Source organism: Mastigoproctus giganteus, chromosome 14 (assembly GCF_048544385.1).
Source record: "Mastigoproctus giganteus isolate SK-2022 chromosome 14, ASM4854438v1, whole genome shotgun sequence".
Lineage (NCBI taxonomy): Eukaryota > Metazoa > Arthropoda > Arachnida > Uropygi > Thelyphonidae > Mastigoproctus > Mastigoproctus giganteus.
In genome coordinates this window covers 96,824,248-96,844,536 of record NC_143588.1, presented here as the reverse complement: position 1 = coordinate 96,844,536, position 20,289 = coordinate 96,824,248, and the positions used below count along the sequence as shown (strand labels likewise).

Genomic DNA, 20,289 nt, shown 5'->3' with positions numbered 1-20,289 from the left:
GGATAATTGATGCTAGTTCTGTGCTTTGTCTTCTCCATTTTAACAATGCATTAACCTAAAAAAAGGAAAAGAAATGAGTAAATTTGAACAGAAGGTGAATTCTTGTAGCGTAGTTCATCATACACTATATATTGAACAGTTGAATGGTGTAATAAAATTAATAAAAATACTGACTTGTCTGGAAAAGCGCATCAAAATCAAAATATACTGTATTGCAAGAACAGTAATGATGTACTTTGCATAACTTTTAGCCCAATAAACAAAACCAACCAAAAGTTAATAAGTTTAAAAATCGTATTTCAAACAGTAATGATATCTTTGTACAGAATCCAGTTATCTATCCATATCTTAAAACTGAGACGTGATAGGAAATTTTTATGATTGATTTTAAATTCTATACATAAAACTTGACCAGAGACAACCATTGATTTCCTGGAGATAAAAATCATGTTGAGTGATGTTATTAATTGATTAGATAAGAATAAGTGAAAGTAATTGTTTTCACTTCACTGCACATAAATCCCAACGTAATATTCACTACAAATTTTGTAATACTTTGTAATAACAGCGCGTGAAATGCAACGCATATTTCAGGCTTTGTGATTTAATATTATTAAACAGTCGTAGTATATTGTCAGTTTCGTAATGCCTTTTACTTATTTCTCCTTGGATGTTAATAACAATTCAGTTTTATGACCCGTATTAAGTGTTTCTGCTGTAATTAATATACTTAGCATATACTAATAATTCATTTATGTATTTAGTAGACTGATAACAAAACTAAGAGTAAAAAGCAACGACTTTTATGCGCGAACCGAGAAAATTTCGTTTCTATGCATCCGTTATATTGCCCATTCATTCCTCCAATCAGCGCACGACAACAAACATAATATCCAAATCTTCACCTAGGGGATGTGGTATATGGATAGCCTATGTGATGTTTATGAATATGTATGGATTTCTATCGCTTCATGTCGCGTGACGATTTTTTTTTTAATTATGAAGACTTCAAACACAAAAGGTATTATTAGAATATATAGTATTTAGTACCGTGCATGGGGTGAAGGTTGAGAAGGTGGAATAAGACACTTGTTGACATTAGATTTGCAGTTCTGTAGATTGCAATTTTCAGGAAATGCATGTCAAAGAAGGTTGTTCTAAAAAAAGAAGTTAAAGGAATAAATAAGGAAGAAGAAAAGTTGGTTATATGAATTTCCAGTTTGACAGTAAATGGCTGACTGGTTGCGGCACATGCTCAGACTGGTTTGGAAGAGAGAGGGCAATTACAGAATAAGACTCAGAAGAACGGTGTCCATGGAAGTATCTATAGAGAAGGCATGCAGGAATGTCTATGAGATAGAGGGTGGAGAGACTTTGTAAGAGATGGGTTATTAATTAACCTGACTACCTGCTTTTGAATAGTCTAGAAGTCGGAGAGAGATTTTGGTTGCACCACCCCAGATGTGGGAACAATGTTCCATGGTAGGGCAGATTTGAGATTTGTACAGTTTTGAACAGTTGTTTGGAAGAAAAGTAATGCAGAGAGCGAAAGAGAGAACCAAGTTTTTTAGATGTAGAGAAAGCAATATTTGTGATGTGCATATGCCAAGGGAGATTAGAAGTCAGGGAAATCCCTATAGAGCTATATGATGATTTTGTCCTGGAATTTGGGTGTCATCGAAGAAGAGCATATGGGCAGTAGACACATTTTTTTGAGAGATACAAGACAGGACTAAGTTTAAAGAACAATTGAAATAACTAAGTTATCTTTTGCCCACCGAAGAATTAACTGGAGATCAGCATTTAAGGAATTGGTAGCGGACGTTCGAGAAGATAAGCTGTTTGTGCAGGGCGAGGATTCTCAAATTGAAAGGTGGAATGCTATGTGATATCATCAGCACACCTTTGGATAGGATTTTCAGTCATTGGAAAGGTCATTAATATACAAGAGGAAAAGAGAGGACGAAAGAACTGAACCTTGGGGTACACCAGCAACTGTGGTAAATTAGAAGATAGAGCATCACATCACTGGTAGCGGGAAGTCACGGAGAAACTTAGATACCTAGTTGCAAAAAAAAAAAAAAAAAAAACATTCGGCAGTTCGTAAGATGGAAGCTTGTTTAGAAGATCTTTCTGCCAAATACGATCAAAAGCCTTAGAAAAGTCAAGAGAAACTGCTTCTGTTCCATTTAACTTATCCGTAGTTGAGTATTATAAGCCTAAATATAACTAGTGGATCAGCATTGATGGAATCCATATTGGCGATCTTTGATCAGATGGAAGATTTAAGATATTTTAGGAGTTGGCAGTTAATGGATTTATATATTACTTTGTAAAGAGTAGAAGTAAGTGCAATGGGACGATAATTGGATGAGAGGGATTTGTAATGCTTTTAGGAACTGCCTAGATATGAGAATATTTTCAAGCAGAAGGAAAAACACCAGTGGAACAGGAAAGCATAAAAAGGCGACACAGAACAAGGGTTAGTTCAGGAGCACATGTGTCGAGAACAAGCGGAGAAATACCATAAGGACCTGGAGCGTTCTTGGCATTAAGATTGTTCAAAATTCTAACATCCTTTTGTTGGAAGACCATAGGAGGCATTAAGTGGAGTGTACTGGGAATGGTAGGAGATGGTTTTACAAGATCCTCAAAACAAGAGTTAGAAGAAATTAGGATGCTGGTAATTCAGCTTTATCTTTAGCTGGCAATAGAGCCATCAGATTTCAACAGCGATTGGGTATAAGTGGACAAAAGTTGCGGCCCCGAACGCTCGACTACCATCTGCACAAGAAGCCAGTTTTATACTTTTAGCCTGTGTAAAATCTAATTTGTTCTGATTAATAACTGCTTTATTGTAGGCAGACAGTGAGCTTAGAGATTTGAATGCTAGTCAATTCCGATATACAACATTTTTATCTTGAACAGCCTTAGTACATTTATTGGAAAACCTAGGAGGAGAAAATAAACCAAACCAAGGAAAAGAAAATTGGGAAAAGGGCGAGATTTTAAAGGTGTAGTGTGGGATAAAGTATTTCATTCCTAGAAGAATAATTTCACTGATGCGATCTGAGCAAACATTCACATCAGAAGTGTTAAAACAGTAATCGAACCAAGGAAAAGAAGAATTTAAATTTCGCAGAATATCCCATTTTGCATTCGTTTAATGCCAAACATGTGGCTGAGAATGGCGACAAGGAAAAGTCTTCCTTAGAGAAAATAACATCACGAAGTTTTGATTTGATGTGCCTAGAGGACCACTCAGCTGAACCATGTACTTGGAAGCGTTGTTTGCGAGAAAAAGATCAAGAGTGTTGGCTGTGTGATTAGAACTGTCTGGCATTCTGGTAGGTAAATGAATAATCTGTGCGAGGCTATCAGTAATTGCAAAAGCCTCAGCATCTCGACTAGCTGGGTTCGTGTGATTAGAAAACGGAAGCCAGCTGGAGTTGGTAGCATTAAAATCTCCAAGGAAAATTACCTCACTGTTAGGAAAGTTGTACTGGAAAAAGTCGAGTTCAAAATATAAAAGTCAAAGAGTTCTAAATGGTTAGTGGAGTTGGGAGATCGATAGAGGCAACGGATAAATTTGATAGGATGGAGTAGAGAGATTTGAAGCAAAGAAGATCGAAAAGAGGAGAATACAAATTACTAAATCTCTAACAGGAACATTAAAGCGAACATATGGATCAGTACCACCTTTGAAGTGAAAGGAACCGCACAAGGAATAATTAGGGCAAATGAGATGAGCAGTGTTTGAATCAACCGATAATTGGGATTCTGTCAGAAAAAATAAGGGACTTGGCAGACTGAAGTTGAAATGGACATCACTGTGATTGGAACTGAGACCAAGTATATCTGTGAATTGAACGAGGAAGCATTTGGGTGGTGGTTTAGATCTCTTCGCAGATAAGTTTGTTCTATTAGCCTGTTGATGATGTATTGAGTAATAAAGTAAAAGTAGAGGGGGCATGTTGTATGAAGCAATGAAAGTTTGGATATGGCATACACATAGCAAGAATATAACTGCTCCTTGATATAACGCACTGCTCAGACTCCTTCCAGTCGCCATCTTGCGGAGTGGAAGCAGCGAGATTATACACTAGCTGACCTGGCTGTATTCCAAGGAGTTACGGTAGGTTCAGTTTGGTGAACTAACTGGAGGCCGACCAACGAACACTGTTTTAGAGCTGTTCCCTCGAAATATAAGGAACACTGGATCTCGCCATGATGCCTGTCATTACCTCAAAAGACATCAATCATACTGTATGGTAGATTGCCAGAGCTTTGCTCTGGAGACTAAACATGAGGTACACCACTTAGTCTTAGAGCCTCCAATAAGCAAGTCGGTGGTATTTCACCTGTTGATAGCAGTCATCTACTGCCTAGTATTGTCTGGTGATGCAGAAAGGCGGCATTCCTCTGACTGTTAGCAAACCTGGGCATACGGGTGTTATGCCCAGGGTTACTAAGGTGAAGGGGCAGAAGTGTGTCAGAAGAATTCCTTCCGTAATCCCAAAAAAATTTGGCCATGTTCTTCTGAGTGGAGGATTCAACCCTCTACTCAGAAAAACATGAGTAGTCTAATGGTGTTTCCTTTGCATCGACTCCTGTTTTGTTTTCGCATCCCAGCGATTAATTCACGTTTAATCACCAGTTACAATTCTTGAAAAAAAAACCCTTGCGAATCTGCATCATGCATGTGGAAATTTTCCTCAAATTTGAGCCATTCACTATTTCTGGACATTCGTGGCACCCAGCGAGAACTTGGTCAAGTGTTTACGGAAGACGTTCAGTACTGACCCCTCAGAAATATTACATTCTCTGGCAGTCATCGACACTTTAATACACTTCTCTTGGATAACCAGGTCTTCAGTTTTTTGACTGACAAGTTTCTGGAGTTGTGACTTTTGTTGGTCGTCCAGATTAGTGGCTATGTTCTGTGGATACTAATCCCGATTCAAACTGCTGAGACCAAAATTTTATCTGGTATCCTGGAGGTTCGCATCACTGTATGCAGTTTTCATGTGTTAGTGAATGATTTTTGGTTCTTTCCTTTATTTTTGTCAAAAATTTTATGATGGCACAATGCCCAAAATTTTGATATTCATGTTTTCCCTTTGGGTTGGCTATTTTAAATCCCTTTTCTATTCTTTTTTCCTTCCTTCACTGTTTGAGTTGGATCTGCAGAACAAGATAGACATTTATGAGAGTATGATAAAACTATAGTTTTTTATATATATCAAGCATGCTGATTTCAGCTTATTGAGTGTCCCTTGTATATACTCCAACAATGCGCAAACACTGTGAAAGGGGTTATGGAGACTGTTCCCACACCATGCTTTCCAACCAAAAATTAAACCAAAGACTCCAATTATATTTAAATCGATGCGATTGCATTGCATTTGAATAGAAACAGGTACTGTGATCCAGATCTACACTCTTTTGTACAGACGGCAATTGTGGAGGCAACTGCATTAGATGGACTTATCATAGAAGCGGCAGGAGGTGGACATGGCTGAATTTGGTCTCAGGCGAGAGTTTCATGGTTTTGTCTCCGGGAAGCTCATACACACACATTTCCGACAATATATACGAGTGGGGTTCAAAAAAGATTTGTATTCACCTAGAAGTAGTTGTGATAGAAGCTTGAAACAAACACCATGTATTAAAATTTTTCAATGTATTCTCCAGACAAAGTGACATATTTTTGTCATCTCTCAATACACTTCTGCAGGCCGGTTTTGTAGAAATCCTCTGACTGTCCTTCAAACCACGAGTTGGCTGCAGAAATCACTTGATCACCATCGGCAACAAGGTGCTTTCCACGAAGAAAGGACTAGGGCAGGAAAGAGGAAGAAATCAGAGTGCAAGGTCGTGGAAAATAAGCAGTACGTAACAGTTTCAGTTTTCCTGGCACTTCGACAACATTTCATGTGTGCATTGTGCCCTTTCCCTCTTCTGGTAAGGGGTAAGAAGTTTGGGAACCCATCTAGCAGATACTTTACTCATATGCAACTGTTATTGGATGATGTTCTCCACAGAACATCATCCAAGTTTCTTGACTTTGATACGGCGATCTTCCAGGATTAATGCCTCAATTTTTGCAACGTTCCCTTCCGTTACAACAGTTGTTGGACGTCATGGGATTTCTTCATCATTCACTGAGGTTCTTCCATATTTGAATTGTTTGTACCAATGTGCAACAACACTGTAACCTGGGCAGTCTTCTCCATAAACAACGACCATTTCTTCCTGGATAGTTTTGGGTGTATCCTTTGCAGAAAGAGAAACCGAATCACCGATCTGTATTCCACTTTATCCATTGTGACACTTCATTTAACGCTGCAAAGAAAAATAAAATGAATTGTCAGATCGAAACCAAAATTAGTGTGGTTGCTATAGAGATTTCAAGGTATCAAACAAAAAATTTCATCTTTTTATCACAAGTTACTTCTGGTCGAATACAAATCTTTTTTCTTTTTTTTTTTTTGAACTCCCCTCGTACTGACGGCTCATAGCATTAGTTGCCTTATTATTTAACACACACACACACAAAGCACACAGCGAAAAAAAAAAAAGGAATAGTGTGGAGAATGTTCTTGTGGCTTGGCTCCACTGATATGTCTGAATGGACAAGAAAAAATTGCCGCATGTTTAAGAAAAAAATTAAAATCACTCACACGTTGCAGTGCTTCATTTTTATCCTATGGATATGATCACTTTAAAATTGAAATGCAATCAGTGACGCTGATCTGTTCGTTAGTGGTTGCGGGAGTATCATCTTCCCTACCCCCCTCATTCCAGGGTTCTTATCAGTCCCCATCGAAATGTACTTCAGATACGGGCATGGAAAACTAGAGGAATTTTGTCGTTCAAACTGGCTTAAAATTACATTTATGCCTAAAGGCATAGTTGAATCCATGCTGCATAGAATTCAACTGTAATTCAGGCACGCGTAGGTTTATGATGCCCTCTCGCAGAGTCTGTTATTTTGGCAGGGCAGTGCATGTGCAGTATTTGAGTATGAAATGAGTGAGACGATCAATGAGATAATCCCAACTGTTAACAATTCGTGGTAGAAATTTGGACAATGCCCTCGTGCTACCGTTGCCAAATTTAATTAAATACGTTAATGACATTAACATGAAACGCACGGAGGAATTATACAAATTAATTTATGTGATTTACTTTCCGCAAGCAGTTGACCGTATTGGCGGTTTATTTCACTGTTATTAAGAGACTGTTCATAACATGTAGAAAGTGAAAATCAAACAACTGGGGAAGAGCAGAAGGATTTGGAAGTACTAGACAAAGTTTTGATCATGTGGTAGTGGTGTGTTAAGCGCTAAAGCAACTACTAAGGCGGCAGTATATTGTGTCTGTTCTTCGGTTTGTTTGCTGGACGAAAAGCCCGAGTTTCAGAGAGGGAAGAAACCATGCAACCTTCGTTTGGGATCGACTAATCAGCCACGTTGTGAAAAAAAAAAAAAAAAACAACCCATAAAAATTCCTCTTTTCGTTGACGGGATTCGAACTCTGGCCTTTTTCACCCCGTGTGAAAGGAGAGTGATTATAACCACTGTGCCAACCTTGAGGGATTGAGTATACGGAAACAGACAAATGCATGCATGGAATATTTCATGAAGCAAGATATCCCATATTGAATTTTTTAAAAGGAGTAATTCAGTTTGTGGTGACCCCAAACAGGAAAGGCTGTTAGAATTTAATAGTGATCTAGTACTGCGTAAAAAATACTTGAAGACAAAAACTGAACGTCTTGTGCTATTGGGAAATTGAATAAGTTTATCCTATTATCACAAATGTGGGAACAGTATTCCATGGTAAGGCCAATTTGAGATTTGAAGATCTGCTCAGAAAAGTACTAACGCATAGAGCGAAAAAGAAAAAAAAAATTAAGAAAACAAAGTTAACTATTTTTTGTTGCAAATAAAAATATAGAATATTTTATATTTCCTACCTAAAAATTGTCGCCCCTAAATATATCCCTCGTCAAAGGTATCTTGCATGTTCTACAATTCCGACTGAGATCTGAGTCTCTCTCTGAGTTGAGCAGAAGGATTGACAAACAGACTAGCAGACAAACTGGCTAGCAGAAGGATTGACAAACTTTTGTGAATGATTGACCGTGTGCCATGCCCATAGCTAAAACGAAGGCTTCAAATTTTGTCCACTCATTACAGTGAATTAGTTTGCTTGGTGGTACATCAGAAATAATCACTGATTGTAGAGTCGGGCGGTCTGTCTCTGTTCTCTTCCTTTAAATCCTATGGTCAGTGGTGCCATTGGAGAGCCATGAGGTAGTTTATGGCTTTCCAATGAGAGAATTAAGACTCTTTTCCATCCTTGGTCTTCCAAGCGTGGGTACTCAGAAAAAAAAAAAAAAAAAGTTCGCGCTTTGCCTTCCTTTCTCCTCGAAGCTGAGACTGAATCACTTGATCCACTTGCTCTGGATTATCGGACTGTTTCCTTCTTCTTCCTCTGCCTTCTCTGGTGAAAGTTTTGCTTCATGTCCTCCCACATCGTAACACCAAGGGAAAGCACTCAGCTCAGTCGAGATGCACATGAGACATAATACATTATAATAAATAAATATATTATAGAAAAATAAATGTGGAGCCCGCCTACAGATAGGTGCCCGGCCCTGGCACCTATCTGTAGGTGCCAGGGCCGGGTTTCCCATTAGGCACTGTGCCTAGGGCCTACGACAGTTTTAGGACCTACGAAGGAACGGAAAAAAAGTTAAAAAATAGGGAAGAAACGGTTTTCAGACTTAAAAATAATGCAACTATAAAACTTCAACCTTATACTTGAAATTAAAAAGAAACAAAATCTACAATATCATCAATATCTAGATTACTTGTAACATTTCTTAAGATTACAAAAGTTTCTTGCTTCGGCTTTTCGTTGTAGCAAAATCTTTAATAACGTCCTCCAAGTCCATATGACAAATAATATCCTTCTCGCTACATAGAAGTGCTAGCGACGTTGGCTCATAGTTGAGCGCACACAGTTGTTGATCTGCTTAAGTTTCGAAAATGAATGCTCTCCTTCAGCATTCGATCCAATTTTAGATAGATAAATTCTTAAAGCTATGTGTATGTTTGGAAAATTAGTAATCAGTTTATCTTTTATTTGTGCCTTTATTAATTCTGCCACAGACGTTTTGTCCTTGTATAGTGCCGAAAACTATGAATTCATCAACGAAGTCTATTTCTAAGTCGGACTAGTAGGTTTTGACTAATGCTGTGGCTTTGGATCGAATTTCTTCTTTTGACATAGATTTATCTATAAGAAAACTGAAGGTAACATGCAATGTACTGTATGCAACACGTCGTTTTGTCATTTCTGTGACTAGTATGTCTGCAATACTTTAAAAAACTTGAATTCGAAATGTATCATTTGCACTTAGTTCTGCTGGTACCAATTCCTCTGGTGTTTCAACAAACGGTTCCTTCCTTTTCCGCTTTCGGTCTTCATACTGTCTGTAATCAGAATTTGGAATGAATTTCTTTTGCCATTTTTTCAAAATCATCAAATTTGTCTTCGTCCCGAACATAAATCAAATAATCCAGAAGAGTATCATATAATTTCACAATTGTGCATAACTCGATTCCAGGTTCTTGAATTGTTTTATTCACTCTATATTTTTAAGATCTTCCCAAATGATAGTCATTAATGCTATTTCTAACCTGTTCAGTTTATTTATCAAAGCTTTTGCTTCATGAACCACCGTCGGTTTTTGTTCTTCGCATTCTGAGATATCAACGAGTTCTGCACGAATTTTACTGTAATTTTTTTCCAGTGATCTCGCAGCATCGTAACGTGATGACCACCTTGTGCGTGATAGATTTTTGACCGAGATTGTATTCTGCATCGTACTCAATTTAGACCACCTTGTGCGTGATAGATTTTTGATCGAGATTGTATTCTCCATCATATTCAATTTAGACCATCTTTGTGGTGAGGCTGCAAAGAATGTGTAGAGCGACTGTAAAATGCCGAAAAAAATAACGGCAGCCAAACAGCTTTCTGCGGATGTGGTCCTTGCTAAATTAAGACTGTGAAGCACATGGAACCCATACTGGTAGTTTGTTGACTTTCTTGAATCTGGCTTGGACTCCAGAATACATCCCACTCATATTAGCAGCGTTGTCATATGACTGAGATCTGTAATTTGCTACATCTATTCCATGTTTATCAAGAATAGATGCTACCAAGAATAGATGCTATCAAAAAGATATTTGCATCATGCTTTTCAATGGGAACAAACATCAAGAAACGCTCATGTACTTCGCCATCTTTTGAAACATAACGAATAATGACCGACAATTGATCTGTGTGACTTATATCAGGTGTCGAATCTATGCTGATGCCGTAATATTTGACTTCTTTAATTTCAGATGCGATGTGTCTAACATTTTTGACTCTAATAAATTGATCAATTCTTCATATGTAGTTGAAGACAGGTACGAAACATTTCCACTTCCTGGATTTCCGTATGCTCTTTTATAAAAGGATCAAAATTTTGGGCAACATGATGAATGAGATCAGCGTTTATTTTCCATTTAGCTGGATCAGTACTGAAATCTGACAGTGAAACAGTAACTTATGAAATTCACAGGCTTTGATTCATCCTTATTTGCAATTACATCAGTTGTCCACGGAATCTACTTGGTCTGATTCTAATTCTGTATCAACTTGACCTTTATTTGTTCGTTCGTCGGTAGGTCTAGAGGTAGGCCTATGAATGCCATCACTGAAATCTTCAGATTGAGAAAGAGTAGACTTATTGCAGGAGTGGTTTTGAACATTTATATATTTCAGCATTGAATTTTTCATTTTACCCAACGCTCTTTCTTTTTCTTCTTTCGTTTTTCATAACCAGATTCGTGTTTTGGCATATATCCGTCAGGAATTTTACAATCTTGTATTAATTTATGTTATTTAAACAATAATAATTATTATTTTAACGATTTAAATAAATTATTTCATATTGATAATTACACTTGATACTATTATTATACTAAAAGATTAAAATTAATATTTAATAAGCAAATTAATTGTAATACCGTTAATTTGTTTGAAAAATCAAAAATAGAAACGCCGATCAAACGGAGGTTTTAGAAAATCACTAATGATCCCGTAGACCTTATTCTTTCTTTCCTTCGATATATTTGACTCCGAAGGAGTCAAGAACCTACTAAACCTAACGGTTACGGTAGAGGATACGTATCGTTCCATTGATTACGTAGATGAATGTGATTTACATTTTTAAAATTATTTATTAGAACTCTTAGTTGTAGTTTGTAGTATATGAATAAACTTTCTTTTCAAAAGAAAACTATGATTGGTTGGTTGTTTTGATTTTACAACAAGGTAACCACAGTTAGGAGGCGTCACTTCATCTTGTCTGTAACTTGCGTGTACTCTATGGTCAGCTTGGCTGTTTTTACGGGATGAAAAACTCGAGTTTTCTGGAGGAAAAGCCATTCAACTTGTAACCGCCTAAAATAAATTCGATAAAAGTTCCTACCGTGGAGACAGGATTAGAATCAAGATCCTTCCTGGGAAGGACAGCGATTATAATCGCTGCTCTAACCACGAGGGCATAAAATTAGGGAGGAACATGATTTTGTTTGTGGAAGATGCTTACGAATAGAATTACTTACCTGAAAAATTCACAAATTTATTGTACAAAATGTAGCAAATAAGTGTGAAAACAAACAAACAAACAAAACAGAAATAATAAACAGGACGTGTAGTATGCTAATTAAAATTCTGCATTTCGTTTTTGTTACCTATCTTAATGTTGTAAACATTCAGGTGATCCGGGTCTATTTAAAATACGACGGAAAACGACGCTGTGTTCAAAGTCCACAGCGCCTCCTGTTGGACTAAACATCAAATTAACTTTTAAGCACCAATCAAGCAAGCAGAAGTAAATACTCACCGCTCAGCGATGCCGTACATCGACACAGCAGGTGCCTGAAAGTCATCCATATCACCACCCACGCACAAGAATGTGACAACCAGGACACTCGTGCAAGCACCGTCATGAGGGGGTTACTATCTCTCTACGGATGTCTTAGTCCCATGCGTCAGATGCCGTCTGAAGTTGTGATACCACTGCAGTAAGGCACGTCGTTCAAGTGTAGCGTGCTAGCTAGTGCCTGCTATCCACCAAGCACCAGCAGCCACACTCCTCTCTGGTGCTCACTCTTTCTGAGCCGATCTGCGCCCCTGACATTTCGGAGATGGATAGTTGATGACGTAATCGATCCACGTTACCCCAGCAACACTTCCTGTCAGTGGCCGCACTCACATACAGAGAGAGAGAGAGTTCGGGTGAAGAAAGTGATTTAGTTTGGTGGTTCGCTGTTTTTGATCGATCCCAACACAGCTGGGAGACAACGCCTTAATGAAAACTTCGCCTTCACACTCTGGCTAGCGGCCAAACGTGCACTCAGCCGAAGATGAAAGAAATACACGCACGCAAAGAGGAGAGAAAGAGTATTGGTGGGGGTATATCAGCAATTAAGATCTTATCGGAGAGCAAGTGGATTGTCTCATCATCTTTTGACACACTGTTAGTAAAGACAATGAACTTTAGCGAGAAATATAGCAGACAATTGCTGCTCTTTATTAGCTTATCGCAGTTAAGCGCCGAATAAAAGAAAACCGATTTTTAAAGCGAAATTTTCAAACGTCTCATTAAGTTCAGATGTATCCGTGTTTCTCAGAGATTTATCGACTAACTATAAAAGTAAAGACATTGGTAATTGAACAAAATACATCTGTACTGCCACTGGAAGTGGCAAAAACAGAAATGACACTGGAAAGTTTCCAAGGATCTGTTACGTAATGTTTACCCGAAGCTAAATGAGCATCTCTAATTATTAATCAGAGTATTTAAGTTGCGTACATTATAGTAGTTCGTAAAAAAAATCAGTTGAAAACTATTTTGTAAATCTTTTTTTATTTAGAAATAATCTTCATTGTATTTGTATTTTATGTGTTCTTTGCACCTTGGATTCTTGTAGATACAAGAAAATAGTTTATCATTTTGGGCAACAAAGTTGTAAATACTTGAAGAAGTCCTGAGTATTTATTCCCGATAACTGTGTAACGGTGTCTGTCGTCGTAAGTAGACACTTCAATAAAATACACGATTTTTTTTGTTAATTTTAAAAATCAGGTAAAGATACGCTATGTGGGCGTCCACAGTTCATATGACGAAAACGATTATTTATTTACAATGCATACAATTTGATTTTAATAAGAGTTATCGTTGCCATCTCGTATTAAGGTAATAAGATTTTTTAATGATTACCAAATTTTCATTAGGCATGCGCCGTACTCACACCACACACACGCAGTTATTTCAATTCTTTTTGTGCAAACGAATTTTTTACACACATTTACATTGTCTGTTCGCTACAGCAGCCATAATGCTTTTCTTTAGAGTTTCCATGGTAACCACATCAAGATGTATCACAATGTGGCTTGAGTAAAAATATTGTTTTTCACCTGTGGTCATAAATATGTATGAACTAGACTAGGGCAATATTTTATAACTTTGTATAAATAGCAAGTTTTTTTTGTTTATTAACACATATATAAGAAATAAATTCATCAATTTTAGTACCTCATCGACTGTGGCTTTCGGAATTATAGCTGTAAGCCAGATTAAGGAAAGATTCGACTAACCCTAAAAGGGTCAATGGATCATTAAAATGCATCATAAGCAGGAGATACAGTAGTTACAAATTTGGTCATTTGCCAAATCTTAAAGTTATTTATTTTGATGTTGTTGCCAAGTGAACCAAGTACATCACCAAGTTTTGCATAATGGCATTTATCCAAACCGTTTATTTCTGAAGGAATAATTGTTCTGAACGGCCGTCGCAGTTGCTATGACAACAAAAATAATCGAATGAAAAAGTTTCAGTGACGCCATTTATCACAGTTCGCCTTCCTGACTATCGTTTGATAAATGGCCAATATGGATGTTCAATAAATCATATCGGAAGTTGGTTTTTGGATTTAAGCCTCTTTATTTATTTATTTTTCTCAGATCAAATCAGGGATATATTTTTTTTCCCCTCGAATGGGAATAGCAAGCACTTATCTTTTTTATGTAGAAAACCTGCTGCACTTTTATAACTTTGGATTTGAGTCATAACTAAAATTTCAGTTTTTCGAATATGCTTTTAGGCGAAATAACACTTTAATATTATATCTGCAGTTTTCAAATAAAAATTATATCTGATTCACGTCAGATCCTGGAAGTATAACAAAAAAAAAGTACATTTTACATAAAATCAAGGAAACTTTTCCGTATCAAAGAAGACCATATAAAACTCAAACACGAATGACTTGTTTAGTCGGCACGTCGCGTGCTCGAGCATAATGCAATCATGGCAACTTCGGAGAGTTTATGAGTAAGTCTCTCGTTTCAAGTGTTCCTATGAACAGCGTGCTACTTGTTTCAAAAACATTGACAAAATTTTAGCAAACATGCTTCTCATATTACAAGTGCTGGAGTAGAAGTAGTGTATATTATAACAGCTGCCAAAAGCATATTCTTGTTCTAGAGAAAACTGATATGACAGTCTCAAGTAAACAAAAGTATTGGATTTCTTTGATTAAAAAAAAAAAAAAAAAAGTCAGATATAAGCAAAGGCTAAATTTCGCTTAGCAGTTGGTACACGCCATACATTCCCCTTCCCCGCTTTTCCCTACCCTGGCCTTCACAACTATTTTTTATTTTAATCTGAAATCTGAAATTTTATTTTAATCTGAAATCTGTTTATTTTACAACCTCTGAATAGCCTAAGGTGAGCAAGGTTGTATAAATTTACATTAAGTTCCATTACAGGCACAGTAATTTGAATTCACAGTAGTCTTAATCCTTCATTCTATCTTCTGCAGGCAATTGTACAACCCTGAAAACGGTCCTCGTGGGTAGCACAGTTGGTAGAATCACCATCCTTCCCGCACCGGATGGAAAAGACCTGAGTTCGAGTCCCTTCAACGATGTGATGAATTTTTATGGGCCTTTTTCACAACGTGGCTGAGTTAGTCGGTCTCAGGCGAGAATAGCATGTTTTTTTCTCCCGGAAACTCGGGTTTTTCGTCCAGCAAACAGAAAATCAACCACATAACACATTAAATTTACGGACAGCAATATAGCGTTAGTTGTCAGTGCTTCTAAAACCCTATTACACTGAGTGCACAGAAATCATGGAATATCTAACTAGTAACGGGTACGCCCACCTTTCGCCCGGATAAGGGCAGTCACACGATGAGGAATTGAGTCCACTAGTCCACGAAAGCATTCCACAGGTATTTCCTTTCATGATTGCTGCACCGCTGTCCACAATTTCGTCGCATTCTTGGGTGGAGGATCCAAAGCTCGAACGGACCTTTCCACAGCATCCCAAAGATGCTTCACAGGGTTCAAGTCCAGTGAACGGGGAGGCCATTTCATGGTGGTAAAATCTGCGGAATGCTCTTCGAACTATGTTTTAGTCACCACGGCTCTGTGGGGAGGCACATTGTCCTGCTGGAAGAGTCCATTGCCCTGTGGGTGCATGATGATCATGAAGCGATGCAGATGGTCTGCAAAGATGGACACGTAACCTGGACCGTTCAGAGGTGCGTCTACTCTAGACGTACCATAGCTCCCAATGTGTGCCAGTTGAACACGCCCCACACCATTACTGACCATCCACCTTGTTGACATGACGAGTGCATAGCTTTGAGCAGTTTCCGCTAGATACGCACCCTCCCGTCTGCTCGAAATAAATGGAAACGGGACTCATCGAACCAGGAGACCCGTCTCCAATCATCCAAGGTCCAGTGCCAATGTTCATTTTCCCAGTTGAGGCATACAGTCCTCTGTCGTGGTGTTAGCATTAGGACTCTGGTGGGTCGGCAGTTTCCATAACCTGTTGCGACTAATGATCGCCTGATGGTCTTGGTGGAGACGATACTGGCACCTCCCTCGTTGAAGTTGGCGGTGATTTGTGCCACTGTCGCTCTCCGGTTGGCTGAAACAATGCGGGACAGACATCGACGGCCACATTCAAACACCACCTTTCTCCACCCACAGCGCTGTCCGCGATGAGATGATATTCCGGAAATGGCGTATTCCCGATACACTGTTGATACTATCAAACGGGGACAACGCAATTTCTGTACCATCTCCGCGATAGAGTGACCCACGCGTCGGGCACCCACTATCATCCCTCTTTTAAAGTCGGTTAACTCACGACGTTTATCCATACTGACATCGAATTACTCTCTGCGTGAATGCAGCGTACCTGTATACCTGCCGAGCGGTGGGTTCGCGGGAACAGCGATCACCAGGATGACTGCTTCCTAGTAACCGTCCACACCACGAGGAGGCGGGCCACAACAATACGCGTACTGTCAAACGAAAGTGACAAGGTAAGAATCCCGCATCCACTGTAGGAAAAATCAATTCCAGTGGATGCCAGCAAATCTCGTACCACTGGCAGCCAACCCTGTGGTACCAGCAGATAAATAAAATAACAATAATAATAATAAATAAAATAAAATAAAAATAAGAATTCTCAAAAAAATTATTATAGGCAAATTAAAAAGAAATTAATATTAATAAAATAAATAATTTAAAAAAATAATAATAAATAAAAACTGCCAAGAAAGATTAGCTTAGTGGTGTGGTGGCAATCAGCAGTAGTCGAGTCGTTAGAGAAATCAGTAGGTAAAGTCTGGTTCCCCTTGTTTCATAATAAAATTTCAGGTAGACTTGGCCAGGGCGACACATGGCAGAACAGAAGACTCAGTGGAACTGATGCCAGGAAGAGAGGAAAAACTTATACAGTCAATGATGGTAGGTGAAATCACAATTCAGTTATAAGACAGATATCCTGATAGTAGGGAAGCCGTTTAGCTGGCGCCGTCTGTTAAAAATTTCTTTTGCAAATTCTTGGAAGATTTCAAGAGTTTCCTTATTTGTAATTAAATCGTGTTCATTTTTAGGAGCAAAGTTGCGAGATGTAGTTGAGATCTATTGCCGAATTGGTAAATTGGGCAAGAGTAAATTACGTGTTTCCAGTCCTCGATACCACCGCTTAAGCAAGAATCTGTAGTGGTCAGATTAAACTGTAGGAGCTTCGCATTCAATGATCCATGGCCTGTTATTAAGTATGATGTGCAGAGACTGGGGAAGAACCATTTCTGTACAGTGTTAGAAGAGGTAAATGAGATGTCAGATATAAACGACTTGGTTACAATACCTTTAATAGACAAGGACCACCTGGATTGCCAACAGTTGGTGAGAAGATTCTAGCATTTCTCTTTTTCTTTCTTTGGGTCAGCAGATGGATCGACAGTAATATTAAGGAGGGTAATAGGTATTCCTTTCCTAATATAATAGCAGAGACCTTTATAAATAACGTGCAGGTGGTCAGCGGGTCAAGTGCCTGCAATGGCTTTTAGGGTTAGGGTCGGTGTGGAGACTGTACGGTATGTTCGAAGCTGCGCCAAGAGAAAAGACCTTTGTATAGTATCCAGTTGAGATTTTACGGTAAGAAGGCTGGCCTTTTTAAACCAAATACAGGAGGCATATGATAGAACTGGGATAAAGACGGTACGACACAAGATATGGAGAGTATTGTTTTTCATGTTCGCGCATGCATATCATTTAAATAATCTTTCATACGACGAAAAGATAAATATGTTTCAGTTTAAAAAAGACAAACTCCTTTACAAAACTAAACCGTTATTCCGCGAATAAGATACACGATATGAATCTTAACACACTTCCAGGTGATAGAGGGTATCATCTTAATGTCCTAATTGAAGGGGAGTTGATGATGGCAACTTCATTTTCCAAAAAGACTGAGCTCCACCATCTTGCTACAGCGAAGATCTTACTAGAAGAGCAGGACCAACTGTGCGGTCAACAGGACCCATTGATATGGCTCTTTTAGATTTTACTATCTGATGATTCGTGAAACTGGGATTTGTGAGGCATTTAGACTCGTTGACAGGGATATGTTTTGCTGAATATGGGAGGATTGGATTACAGGTGGGACCTTTATCACACGGGTGTGGTTGCAAGTTTGTACCGTGTGTCCCATTCGCAGAATAACGCTTTAGTTTTTGAAAGGAGGGACTGTACCAAATGGCGAAGAGATATCCTTTTAATATTAAAGTATTATTATTAGTATGTTAGTAATAATAATTATTAGCTAGTAATTAACAGGAACGAGGAAGCTTTTCTGTAATGAAAAAAAACAATTAGCTTCTTTGAACTGCAGGTCTCAGCATGAAGAGGAGTCAGATCTAATGAACCAATAATGAACTGGGCATCACAACAGATTCACAATAAACGCAATAATGCTTAACTGTTGCAAACTTATTTCCGGTAACCTAATATTAAGAATTAAACAATTTGGATTGTTGAAAAGAACTAACGAACTAAACAGCTCGTTCCAAATTGAAACGACTTGTTCCAGTTTGGTACCAGCTGTGGAGTATTCTAGCTTGAAGGACCATTCGAATGGAAGAAAGCCTGGCTGAGCGGATGGTTGATCTGGAAAGAGGTAGTCGGCTGTCCTTTTTTTTTTTTTTTTTTTTCAACCGAAAAAAAAAAAAAAAAAAACTCAGCTGAGTCGAAATCCTTTCAATGGCCGAGTTTAGGAAACTTGACAGAAGTGGCCAACGACTGTTTGTAACTTCTTAAGTAGTCCGCAGCTGGAGGAGCATGGGGTAGGAGGCGGGCAAGGCTTATCGGTTAGGGATCTTGATAGAAGCAATTGGTTTCTCCGAAGGGGACTGCTCCTAATTTTGAAGCAGTCCTCAGATGGAGGGACATGGGGCCAATAAGGTTAGGGAACTTGATAGAAGTAAACGGCCCCATTGGTTAGGGAACTTGATAGAAGTAAACGGCTGTTCTAAGAGGATTATCCGGAAGTTGGAAGCTGTCGGCAGCTGGAGGAGCATGGGGACGGTTGGAGGGAACCCCTATGGTTAGGTAATTTGATAGAATACTGTTTTAAGAGGATTGTGTCTAATTTTATGGCTGGTAATCAACCCAGCTGAAATAATAACTACTCAAAAGTCTCAAGAAAAAACAAACTGGGTCAACACGGATTATGACTTTGCCTGTAAAATGGAACTGAAACGGAGAACGAAATTAAAATTTAATTATTGGAATATCGGAACAGGCCATCTGGTCTAAATCCTTGAAAGGATGGTGTCTAATTTTAAGTAAGAGATTGGAGGAGAACACATATGATTATGGAGTTTCTATGAAGTTATTCCTAACCTCATACTTTTGCACAAACTCCTTATTATGGGGTGTTTGTGCTGATCAAATTTATATCGAATTGTCCTACAAATAATTGCTCGGATAGACCTTTAGATGGTGGAAGAACCATACGGACGAGTGTGCCTTCATCTCGAGCTTGTGAAACTTATTTTTAAAAGTAGAATACATTGATTAATAACTGACTCGAAATTGACTGTTCGCGGATTTAGTATTTTTAAATAATTTCTATCCAGCAAAGCAGAGAAATCCACCATTCATTGGATCACTTAATTTAGAGGCACAATACGGTGACGCCTTATAACCTTAGCTGTTCAAAGTATTTTTCACAATTTATTTTTCAATTTATTTTTAATTTTACCCGAGGTGGTCTCGATTCTCGGTTGTTACGTTGGTGAGACCCAAAAACAACTGCTTCTGTGATCAGGTTACTGGAAAATTTCTTTATAGATGAATGCCCTTCCATCTGGCACACTCGAAGTGATAAGTTTATATGATACATTTGAAGAAAATGGGATGGAGAGGTGATTGTGGTTAATAGTAATCTACTTGGTAGGCTGTGTTTGCTTACAGGTGTGGGTCGTGTGACCAAAGCGGCAGCACCTGTAGCATTTGTGTGTATAGTATGTGTATAGTATGCAGCGTAGTAATGAAATAATGAAAATAAGCGAATATAAACATACTATCAGGTTTTACCGCCGATTGTAAACTTGTACGTAATTAAAATTGCACATATGAAACCAAACTTGGTGTCATTAGAAAAAAATAGTATACTTGGGGTTTTGAGGGGGCCCTTCAGAAGTCGGGGCCCCGGGCGCCCACCCGGTGCGCCCGCCGTTAAATCCGCCTCTGACTGTACAGTATTATTATTTGTCCGGTCCGTTAATTCAGAAATCCGTTATATCGAGGTCCGTTAAATCGCGGGTTTACTGTATTCCTTTTTT

At 38.4% G+C, this 20,289-nt stretch overlaps 1 protein-coding gene across 1 annotated transcript in view; it reads right to left on the bottom strand.

Moving 5' to 3' along the window:
- Positions 1-12,428, bottom strand: part of LOC150075407 (locomotion-related protein Hikaru genki-like) — a 31,077-nt gene extending 18,649 nt beyond the window's left edge. The window contains exon 1 of the mRNA XM_090389286.1: positions 11,975-12,428. Coding sequence (XP_090245412.1) covers positions 11,975-12,080 — 106 coding nt within the window. The 5' untranslated portion in view covers positions 12,081-12,428. The remainder of the gene's footprint in view (positions 1-11,974) is intronic.
- Between the last annotated feature and the right edge of the window lie 7,861 nt (positions 12,429-20,289).